At 41.5% G+C, this 12166-nt stretch overlaps 1 protein-coding gene across 3 annotated transcripts in view; it reads left to right on the forward strand.

Annotated features, from left to right (window-relative positions):
• Window positions 1–12166, forward strand: part of DDX25 (DEAD-box helicase 25) — a 31823-nt gene that overhangs the window by 15742 nt on the left and 3915 nt on the right. For 2 of the 3 annotated variants that reach the window (XM_067563364.1, XM_067563355.1), the window contains exons 8-11: window positions 838–1015; window positions 1890–2127; window positions 3717–3879; window positions 9786–9974. In XM_067563364.1, the coding sequence (XP_067419465.1) occupies window positions 838–1015; window positions 1890–2127; window positions 3717–3879; window positions 9786–9974 (768 nt within the window). The remainder of the gene's footprint in view (window positions 1–837; window positions 1016–1889; window positions 2128–3716; window positions 3880–9785; window positions 9975–12166) is intronic. The other variant, XM_067563373.1, reaches the window with a different exon arrangement.

Here is a 12166-nt window from a genome sequence, read left to right on the forward strand (position 1 = left end):
CCCTTGACATGTGATGACTAGTTCAATAGAAGAATTCTACCAGCAACCTAGCTGCATCTACAGTTGCAGTTAAGTTGACGTTACTATGTCACCTAAGGTGTGAAATTTTTCACAGCTCTGAGCTATGTAGTTAGGTCAATCTGAGTTTTAGGTGTAGGCCAGGCTGTAGTGTATATGAATCTGAAGTTTTCTACCAGCTTTGAAGAAAATCTATTTACAGTAAAATCTGTTTTACTGTTTAAAATTAATATGTGGAATCTTTTGTGTGTATTGAATGGAAAAGGGCCCAAGATTTATGGATGAGAACCTCTAACCTCTGTGTTTTAACATTTGGGAAAGTAAGATAAGGTATTTTCCTGGAAATACAATTACTTAAGTCTGTTAGAACTAATCTATTTAACATTAGTTGTAGCAGTCTACATTTAAGAGAAAAATGATCAAAATAGGAAACTCAAGCTTAGGTATCAGTTTTTTTTACTAGGTTATTCATATATGCAATGTTTAAAACAGTGGTGCAAGTTAATTTCCTTGGGAAATTACAAGTAATAAGGGAAAAGGCACTCTGCCTCCTCAGAATAGATTCCCTAGGTACATTATTAGTTCAGAGAATCATACTTCAACAAAATTCATTAACATTTTTTGGAAAGCTTTGTTCTAGAACCGTTGCAGACAGACTGCTTGAAAATCAGTAGTACCCATGGTATTCAAATTTGAAAACCCACTGCTAATCATAATTGTGCTTTTATTATGCATCTTTGGTCTGTTCAATGTAGCAAGTGCATTAAGAATTTGTTACATTAGACTTTATCTCAGGAAAGTAACTTCTCTATCTCTCAGTTCCAAGAGGTACCAAGATTGAAGAACAGATAATAATCGGGACCCCAGGGACTGTCCTAGACTGGTGTTTCAAATTGAGGCTCCTGGATGTGAAGAAGATCTGTGTGTTTGTGCTGGATGAAGCAGATGTAATGATTGACACACAGGGCTTCTTAGATCAGAGTGTCCGCATTCAGAGGTAATACACTAGTCAGTCACCTGAATGCTAAAGGCAGAGAAAATAGTGGTTTAGTTTTCAAAATTCTCAGTTTTAACTTGCAAATCAGTTTATATCACTAAGTAATAGTTTTAGCTAAACCACTGCTGAAAAAACTCTATATAAAATAGTGCCATATTCAAATGTACTTGAAGGGGAAGCTAGAGAGAGGCTTTCTTAAAGCAGGCCTTAAAAAGTGATTGCGTCTACCTTCCTATGGATGTGGCTTCAAATTTGGTACTTTCAATGTAAGTGTTTAAAATCAGCTGGACCCCTCCAAATTCTCTTAAGGTTGAGACGATAAATTAGTTTGAATGTAGAAGGCCAGAGTGCTGGAAATTTCCCATTTCAGGAATCTCTGACTTGGAAGCCTATGTGAGTATTACTATTTTATCTGCTGTTCTTATAGACTCAGTCTCAAATTAACATGGCTCTATATACATTAACAGTGCACCCATCCCCCTAAGCTTGAGAAGCTGAGCTACAGCCCAGGCCACAGTGTCAAAGCAGCATCTACACAGATACTTTTAGCGTGTTAGCATGAGCCCGGCTAGCACAAGTCTGTGGACGCAGGCTTGTTGTCCTGTGCAGTGTAGACATACCCTAAGAGCCTGTCTAACGTTATAGCAGGACTATTATGATCTGTTCTATTGATGGGTCTCTATTTCTTCCATGTAACTGCATGGAAATATCACATTCTGATAAACCACTTGTCACCTTAGACCATCACTGGAATGGATGGAAGACATTTGTAATCATAAGGAAAGGAGTGTTGGCACGGGAATGTGAAGGGAATGTGGCTTGAGGCTGTTATCTGATAAAAATGCCACACAATTTACTAGCCTTTCTTTTCTAGAGTATTACCACAGGATTGTCAGATGCTCCTCTTCTCAGCAACCTTTGAGGATGCCGTGTTGCAGTTTGCTGAGCAGATCATCCCTGACCCCAACATAATTAAACTCCGCAGAGAGGAGATGACCTTGACCAATATCAGGCAGTTCTACTTCTTGTGTGAGAACAAGAAAGATAAATATAAGGCCCTGTGCAATATCTATGGGAGCATCACTGTCGGCCAGGCTATCATCTTCTGTCAGGTAAAGCTCTCCTGTTGCTGTTACACACACAGTAAAAGCCAGATTGCTGCTTTCATAAAAATTGGAGTAAAAAATGACCTGTCTTTCCATGCTGATGGCAACAGAGTAAGGAGTCCTATTATGGACAATGCAAGAGGGTTTTTATCAGTGGGAGATGGGATGTAATTTGAGGATTACTGCTCAGCGTGTGTTCCTCTACGCTACGCACACCTTCCTCCAGACTCCTACAACTCTGCCTGCTGTGACTCCTCTTACTTTTAAGGGATGTCTGCGCTGCAGCTGGAGGGGTAATCCCCATCTTGGGTAGATAGAATATGCTGTCTTTGATCGAGCTAAAAATAGCGCTGTGGCTGTAGCAGCTCAGGCTAGCCACCCAGGTACAATCCCGTCTGAGATCTTGGGTAAAAGCTCAGGCAGCTAGCCCAAGCCACCACCTGTGCTGCCGTGGCCACACTGCTATTTTTAACACACTGGCTCAATCAAAGCTTGCCCATGTCTGTCTACCAGAGCACTGTTTTACATCGCCGAGCTGCAGAGTAGATGCACCTTGATGGTCTTCTGTGTTCTCTACTTACATTAAAGGATTATCAGAAGTCCCAGTTGCATCTTCACTGGGTTCTTGTGTGACTTCTATATCAGTTTTGCTACACACTCTGGTGTGCAGTGGACTCTTGGGCACCGCATATCTCACTCTTGAGTATCTGGGATTTGCAGTCCCCATTGCATGCTTGAACGTGAAACAATTCAATTGAGAGGTGCTGTGCATGAGCTCGTCACAGAAGCAGCTGGGAACCTAAGTTTATATTTAAAGAGAGGGAAGTGCTGGTGGGCCACAGAGCCCAGAACTACCACAGGCTTTTCAGGCTTGCTTGGTGGCTGACCTGGATCCAACCTTAATAGAATGTTTAGTCAATTTCGCTACCAACTGTAGTAATCTTTCAAAAATAGTATTATTTTACATCTCCTCTCCCAGCAAGAGATGCAGCTTATTACCCCTTGCACAAAGACACTTACAATTAAGCCACACTGTGTAGCTGTTTTTATTGATACCCTGCTATTCATTCTGAGCATACATATCCTAAATATGGTTTCTTGCTATACTTCATGTTCTCTGCTCTAGGATCCAACAGGCCACCTGTGCTTACTCTTAAAGTTCCCTGGTTTAGAGCAAACAACTGAATTTCACGCTCTGTGTTCATGAACATTGGGAATGCTTGTCAGTATACACTATCCCAGCCTATGTTCTGAGCTTTTATTTAGCTCTGAAAGAATTGGAAGATGTTACTGGTTTCTGTCATTGGTCATTTCCCGCCCCTTACTGCATTTGGTGCCAATTGACTTTCCCCACTCTGGCTCTCTGCCAGCACATGTATTTTTACATTAGGTATACTGAAAGGTTACAGATAATTCAGAGCCCCCCAGAAGGATTCCATTATACCAACTGCTCTTTGTCTGTTTCACCTGTTGGCCCAATTGGTTGTCCTTTTGGGATCCTGACCTAAATTGTGTGTCAGAAAACTTCTCCTTGGTTGGAAACATATACTGATGATATTTTATTTCGTGTGCTTGCTTCCTGCATTTATTTTTAGACTCGTAGAAATGCAAAATGGTTATCGGTGGAATTAACTCGAGATGGGCATGAAGTGTCTGTTTTGAGTGGTGAGCTAACAGTTGAGCAGCGGGCAGCTGTAATCCAAAGGTTTCGTGATGGAAAGGAGAAGGTCCTTATCACTACTAATGTCTGTGCTAGAGGTATTGTCTTTAGCGAATCCATTTGTTTCTCAATGTATTGCAGTACTGAGAGCTTTATTTTTCCAGATAGGGCACCCATGCAAGCTTATTGTTCCTGCATTGCATGACCCTTTTGTCCTTCTCACCTCCATCTCACACACCGAAAATCCACTGTGGATTGCATCAAATGATGACAGCTGCTCGGAATCCTGTAATCTTTCACATAGAGAGACCTCATCATACGCTTTTCTGCTACACTGATGTCAGAGTTGGATTCCAGTTCCAGTTAATTTGTGGGTTGGGGGTTGGATTTCTAGATATACATTCAATGAGTGTTCGTCAGAGCAAATGCTGGTTGCTGTAGCTTGCAGAAATAACACCAGACTGATTTCTTACCTCCAATCAGATCAAATTAAGAATTGTACTTCAGTGTATAACTCCTTTGTATACAGCTCATTGCCTGGCTTCTCAGGATGGTGTTGCTTGTAGTGATTTTGAAGCCTTGTCTATGCTAGCAAACACTTTATAGCCATAATTCACAGCTGGTACAACACAGTGGTATAAACACCTGAGTCCTGCTTACTCTACAGCTTCCACCGATGGTGAATTACAGCTGTGAAATTGCTGTTGTAGACTTAGCCAAATCTGTGTGTTTTATAATTGAAAAGTCAGCCACAAGAAATACAGTATTCTGAGGTAAAGGCCGATTTCCTTCTGTAAATTGATCCTTGGGTAGAGATTTTCATCCACAAAAGCCCATTGAGATAGTATTGTGTGTAAAAATATACAATATGCATGTGTTAAAGTAAAAGCCCTTATTAGAATGCTGTTAGAAAAAATAAATATTTGAGAGTCAGGGAGTTCAAAGTTAAATTCCACAAACAACTTGACTCTGTTCTGGTACTCCACCATGCTGTGCATAATCCTCAGAGCAATACAGAGAAATCTAAAACAAAAACATTGAGTAGTTTAACATTTTAAAGTGACCAATGAAAAAAGTAATGCAGTATGTATGTCAGCTGCCTTTGCCCTCTCTGGAGTGGTAAGGGTCAATAGAGTCTGCAAACTGTGTTTATGGAGTGGATGGGGTCAGGGTGGTTATTTAGCTTTAGCTTTTATGTGAGTGGCAGGATTGCAAACATTCATAAAAAGATGATTGATTATAGTGGTTCTTCGCTGTATAGAGAAGTTGCCAAGTTAAATTGCCCTTTCTGACCTGTAATGGAATGGTGACTAGAGGAGGAGTGTGTATTTGAATTCACGCTAGAGATAAAATGTGAAAATAAGGTTTTAAGTAAGTAAAACTAATTTATTCTTGTCTGAATATTGCTGATATCAAAGGAGAATTTTCAGAAGCCTTCTCGATCCATCACTGGCTTTGAGCACTCAGCAGCTGACTTCCCAATTATCTGCCGCATTCCATCTTTCCAAGTCCTCGCTTGTTATCCTGTACTACCGTTCCTGCCAGGACAGTTTGCTCAAGGTTATTTCCATCTCTGCGCCTGATGTGACCAAAGAACGCTAGTTTATGCCTGTTGACTTCTGACAACAGGGTCTTATTCTCCCCAGTAACGCTTCTAACATAAGCACTTATCTAATCTTCTGTCCAGGAGATACCCAAGAGTCTTTGTCAGCAGCACTACATTTCTAAGGCGTCCGTTCTCTTCCTGTCCGCAGCATTCATTTCCAATGATTCGCATCCAGAGTTTGCTACTGAGAAACTTAAGCTTTTCACCAGTTGAACCTTCATACATATCATGATGCCATGGCTTTTCCAACATTCATGAGAGAGGCCATGGCTGAGCAAGTCATTCCTAATATTCGGATTTCTTTGGAATTGTCTCTTTGGTTGGATATGTATGGTACCAGATAATTGAATTCATCTACTGCCTCTACAACTTGACCATCAGTTGTGGTGTCCATTTGCATCCTGGTTTTGTTAATCTTGTGTTTTGCCTATTTGGGGATAGTCCATATTCCTCACTAGCTGTCCTTTTGCACACTCCAACATTCATTGCATTCCATCAGTAGTTGTACCAAAGAGCATCATGTCCTCAGCATATCTAAGGATGGTTAGGAGGTATTCACCAATGGAAATCCCAGCTCCTTCCACTTCTATCAAAACCTCCCAGGGTTTGTCTCATAATAAATTCTGCTACATCCTGAAAAGGCTTGGACAGAATACATCTTGTCTCTCATCCTGCCGAGTGGAAAACCACTCGCTGTCACCAGCTGCTGTTAGCACTCTGGTCTGTTATTGACAGTGGAGTGTTGTGATGAATTCAATAAGATACTTTGGAATCCCCTTATCTGCCAGTAACCTCTTAGTACCACTTCTAGACTAAAGAAGAGCGCTGTGCAGCTCAAAAGCTTCTCTCTCTCACCAATAGAAGTTGGTCCAATAAAAGATACTGTTTCACCCACCTTATTTCTCTAATATCCTGGGACCGACACAGCTACAACAATACTCTGTAGTATCCTCCAAAGACAGTCAAGTTGGACTGTATTGGTCACTTTTGAATAGTCAGTGAAACATATGATCAGCGGGTGAATGTACTCCCTGTGATTTTTCGATGATGTGATCTATGTTTACAATTTGATCACGTGTGCCTTGTCCCACTCTGAATTCAGCTTGTGGTGGTAGTTCTGCTTCTATCATTTGCTTAATGCAATCCAGATTACGTAGAGCAGAATTTTGCTTGCATGCACGATCAAGGAGATTATATAACTGTTGCTACGCTCTGTTGTCTCTCTCTTCATTGGAAAGGGCAGAAAAATTCCCTTTGTCTAGTTGTCCAGCCACTTTATAGTCATCCATACATTGCAAATTTTCCCCATGAGATCAATACTGCAGGCATCAATCACTTAACAGACTTGCAGGTACATTATGTGCCTCTGGTGCTTTCTCTGGCTTCATTTTCATGATAGTACTCACTAATTCCACTTGCAGTATTGATTGGAAGTCTTTATCCTTTGGTTGCTCTATCTCCAGCATTGTTTGTATCATTACATAGTTGATTTGGTTCTTTGTCATACCATCAGATGATCTCCATGTGTAAAAACGTCTAGCATGTTGGGTGTAGATGGTGTTTATAATGACCAGGTGATTAGAGCAGCAGAATTCAATTAAATGTCTTCCTCTGTAATTTTGTAAATCCAGACCCTTGTTTCTTATTATTTCTTTTTGAGAACTTACACTTCCAACTTTCACATTCAGATCCCCAATTATAAGGGAGTTATCTTTGCTTGGTATTTTAATGTCTCTTCAAGCTATTTGCAGAACTCACTGATTACATTGTCATCAGCTGCTGTGGTAGGAGTGTAAACCTGTATGATCAACATGTTGCCTGGCTTGGCTCAAAGAATTGTAGTAATTCTGTCACTGATGGGTTATAGCCAAAGACACACTTTGACGTCTCCTTAGATGAGGAAAAAATTAAATTACATTTCTTTTCTCAGATCCTCAAGAGTAAGTACACTGTGCATTCATGTATTATCGTGAAATGGCCACTACTATTCCATTGCAGTTCCAAGACTCCACATATATCTGTCTTACACTGGGACCCTGATGAACAAAATGGCATCGAAAGGTAGAAGAGGTTAAATCAGGGAGTTAACCAATGGCAGCCACAAACTAGAGAGAAGGCAGCAGGAAACCACCCTCTGAACTTTCATGGCAGAACAAAGGCAAAGTGCTAATCAACGTGTGGTTCTAAATTATACTGGGAAGGAGATTCCAGCCATTAAGAGTACCAGTTATGGTTATGATGTTGCTATACCAAATCCTGCAGGAAGTACAGTGCCTGTACTGTAGTTTACAGTGAGGAAAAGTGACCTGAACCTTCGTAAACAAATTATCAGAGTAGGAATGTAGAATTTGAGGCGTGTTTATGAAGGGATGTGACCAAAGAATTGGAAAGAAGTAAGATACATATGGTTTTAACAAGGAAGATTAAATTCTGGGATGGACAAACCTAGGTGTGGAAGGCAAGAGAGCAAGATGTAGCTGCTCTGGTTGTTAGATGACCCCATGTAGAGAGTTGTATGCTCATTAGTATTTAGACTAATATAATGGGGTGATATAATGAGAGTAAGTCGTTCATGTTAAGGAATGTAGAAGTAAAATATGTAGTGCATGGAAATCAGAGGCACATAGAGAGGTTGGGTACATGAGTGGCAGACAGAACTAATTGCTATGGAACTCTAGCTCTGTCTATCCTGATCATCCAGACTTTAAAACTACAGTATTCAACTGAGGTTTTCTTTGTTTAAGGAATATGTTTCCGACCTTAGCTACTTAGCTATCTTACTTTTCATTTGAGATTTCTGTGGTGGTTCTCAATTTTGATGAACTAGACAATTGTAATATATCTAAAATACACATCGATGCTTGTTTTTATAAAGTTCAAATACTCATCTAGTCTTTATGGGGTATAACTGTTTCCCTGAAGAGACTCTAAACGTATAAACTTCACTGCCTAGTTTGCTGCATTAATAATTGTATGGATTTTCCTATGCCTGAATAGTTTCCGCCCTCCTGGGACTTACACATTTTGCCAAATTCATCAGCCAAGTTTCAAAGATCCTTGAAGCAAGTGAAGTTTTGTAGTTCCATTGAGATTTTGCACAGCTCCCAGAGGTGTTAATTTTCAGATACAACTCAAATTATTAACCTCATTAGGGGAATGAAAAAACTTCTTTGAACACTGAGGACAAATCCTAAGAAATACCCCAAACTTGCTGTTTCTAGATTAAGTGATTTGTGAAATATACATCTTTAAAGTTAGATTAATTGAAAAATAAAAAGCTCACTTGTTTGTTTCATATCCCCAAAATGTCAGATTAACTCAAACTTTAAAAAAAAATCTGAGACAGTTTTAATAAAAGTTGCAGAGTGGGCAGATGCAATATGGGGCTTATAATGGGAATGGTCCTACAACTTTAATTATGGAGTCACAAAGAAAGCATCACTAGACTGGCCCTAAGGGCAGAATATGGAAATATTATCTGGTCCCACAGCAACCAGGAAGACTGCTTCAACAGCTCAGTGTATCCCAGTCACATGTGCAGCAGAGTCTCTCTTTCCATAAGGGTATCCTTGAATGTGCAGTCTGTATTGGCTCTGATAGGTGAAGTGGAAAAGCCTCAAGAGGCGCTTTGTGTCACATCACCTTCCAGTCCAGACCAAGCAGGTTACTTCCATTGTGTGATGTCCACTTATTAATAAGAAAATCAGGTTTCCTTGAATACCAGTTCGTTAAATTGTTCTCCTGGTCCCCAAACATACATGAGTATTGGCTAGTAGTTTGTTTTTTTTTTTCTTTCAAATCCTTCTCTACCCTTTCCCCCCGAAAAATTTCCCATTGTAGCTATTTCTGGTTCACCTGCCTGGTGGTAGTAATGGTGGAAACTCTAGTATGAACAAGATGATTTTGGCTCGTCACTAGCTTGTTTAGACTGCTCAGAATGGGGTTAGCAAACACTGGTTAAAAAGCTGGTAGTCACTGGAAGCAGTTAGCTATCAACAGCAAAGTTGAACCAGTGGTAGCAACAGTGGGAAATTTTAGACAAGGGTTAATGTAGACGTAATCTGAGGACTCATATTTTCTCAAATACAGAAAGTTCTAACCACACTCTGAGGGTTACCACTTCTCTTCACCCGGTTTCTCAAGATAACATCCTTAGGATTTTCAGTACACTTCTGAAGTGAGCATATTTAATTGGTTAGCCCCCACCCAGCTGAGTGTCCCAAGCCAACAGTAATAGGTATTCGTCTCGGTTCCTGGTGGGCAGGAAGCACTGAGTTAGACTGTTGGGCAGAACTGAAACGGGACACATTGGTCCTATTGTTAATGGATTTTAATGGCCTATTTCAGCTTCACTGGCAGGTGCCCATCAGTGATTTTTTTCTCTCTCATCTTTCCTAGGTATTGATGTGAAACAGGTCACTATTGTTGTGAATTTCAACCTCCCAACAAACCAGTTGCAGTACCCAGACTTTGAGACCTACCTACACCGCATAGGGCGAACAGGTCGTTTTGGGAAAAGGGGCCTAGCCTTCAACATGGTGGAAAGACACAACTTGCCCCTGATACACAGCATCGAAGAGCACTTCAGTGAGTACAGGTTCCCCAGCAACCCTGCACTGCATGGGTACAGCATGCGGAAGTTGGCCACAGTAGCAAAGTACAAATCACGGATGCTGCATTGAACTGTGTCTAGTATCTCTCACACAAAACTGTGTTGAAAGTACCTTCTTGAGTGTGCAAAGTCAAGCACTCAAAAATGAAGAAATGCCAAAATGAGGGTTGCCTGTGCAACCTTAACTCTGCCCCTTGGGCATGTGAATTATGTACGTTTTTACCACGGACCCCTTCTTCATTCACTCTATGGGTCGGGTGATACTCCTTTAATGAGCAGCTGTTCAGTGTTTTCTCAGGGTTCAGTTGTGTGGTCCTTAGCTGTACTTACTGCACACTACACGAGCCTTGCTCTGAAGATGGAATTATTAATTTCCTCATGGGCTTTTCAGTGGTGCTTCTCACTATAACACCTGCATGCTGCACAATTGTTAATTTCTTTCACAACTGCCCTGCAAGATGAATGGGAGAACTGAGGCACAAAGAGATTATGGTCAAAAGTATCCATTAATTTAGGGTGTCCAATTTGAGATGCCTAGGACATGAGTTTTCAGAGTTTGTTCTTTAGCATTATGTAGCACTTCATGTTCAACATGGAACCCATGAGCCTGAATCAGTTGATCTGGGCTCAGAGACTTACTGCTGCAGGGTTTTTTGCTGTGTAAATACCACCATAGTTAGTGATCACCTGTGAAAAGTTTGATTTAAGTGACTTGTCCAGTGTTGCATAGGAACTGAACCGAGGTAGAGTCCAATTCTTTAGAGCAGCATTCGTCTTCCATGAGACCATCCTTTCTCTTCCTGCAGTCCGACTGCATCAAACTCTACATACTTCAACAGATGAAGCTGGAGTCCCAGAGACAAGTCTCCTTCAGTACACAACCCAGATCCATTCCCAGAGCAGGTCCCTCTTGTACACTGAATGAGGCAGGGGCCTTGTGGAAGAAGGGCAAGTGACCATGTAACTAAAGACTGTATCATACTGCATTCATGCAAGGGGGCTGAAATAAGGTTGCACAGGCCGATCACTCTCCCTAAACTTTGTCCAGGCTGTCTCCCCTGATCCCAAGCTCCCTGTCCAAGTCTCTTTGCCCAGACAGTCTCAGTTCTGCTCTTGCACGTTGGCTTCTCATCAGATCTGTGTCCTCCCCACTGGTTCCCATTCTTCTTGTCCTCATCCCAATCTACTTCCCCCCTTACAGATCTGGCTCTTGTCCCCTCTGCATCGGAATCCAGCAGCTTCCTCCTCTATACTGCGTGGGCCCAGCAGCAGGGGTCATTGAGATCTCAGGAAGGTGTTGTCCTGTTATGTGCCCAGCCCAGAGCTGCAACCGCAGGAAAAATCCTGTTCAGCCTCAGGCTGTACCATGCCCTGTGTGGACAGACTCTTTGGGGAATTTAGTTGCTAAAATTTTACATGCTCAGAGACTTCAAACTAATTTTTCACAGATGTAAAACTTGGCCAGATTTGGGTAGATTTTCATGGGGATGGCAAAAGGCATGTCCCCTAACAAAGGCCCACCCCCTTTTAGATTTCGAATCCCTGGTCCAGAGCATGGGGGAGTTAAAGCTGTTCAAAGGTAAAGGCACCAGAATATTTCAACATGGGCAACAAATATTTTTCCCTAGCCTTTTCTTGTAAATAGCTGAAACATTTTGGCTGAAAGTTCAAAAACAATCAAAATAAAAAGTCAGCCTGAGGCGGACATCTGGCTTGGAAAACTTCAGCCCAAGTGGCTAGGCTGCTGAAGTTACAGGTAACTGAAAACAGGGTCTTTTAATGGGAAGTGTTGTGCAACCTTAATAGGTAGTCCTGCTAGCCCCATTACAGTGGTTCTCAACCTATTTACCATTGTGGGCCATACATGCAGCTCTCTGTCTTATGTGGGCCGTATCCACACAACACATACACTACCTGTATGGCCTTGGGGTGTCACATGGGCTGCAGCCATGTGCTGATTGGGCTGCAAGCGGGTTGCAGGTTGAGCACCACTGTCCTGTTACAATAGCGTTACTACATACTGCTTAGAATAATTCTAGGAGTGTGAGTAATACCATAATAAATGAGAACACTTATTGTGTAGAACAGAAACAGAGACTAAACATGCCTCACTTAAAAAGCTCTTCTCCCCTCCGGACAGAAGGGACACTTTTCCAGGTTAGTTTAC

Source organism: Emydura macquarii, unplaced genomic scaffold (genome assembly GCF_026122565.2).
Source record: "Emydura macquarii macquarii isolate MOO-44397 ecotype Brisbane River unplaced genomic scaffold, CSIRO-AGI_Emac_v2 contig_312, whole genome shotgun sequence".
In the NCBI taxonomy this organism is placed as follows: Eukaryota; Metazoa; Chordata; order Testudines; family Chelidae; genus Emydura; species Emydura macquarii.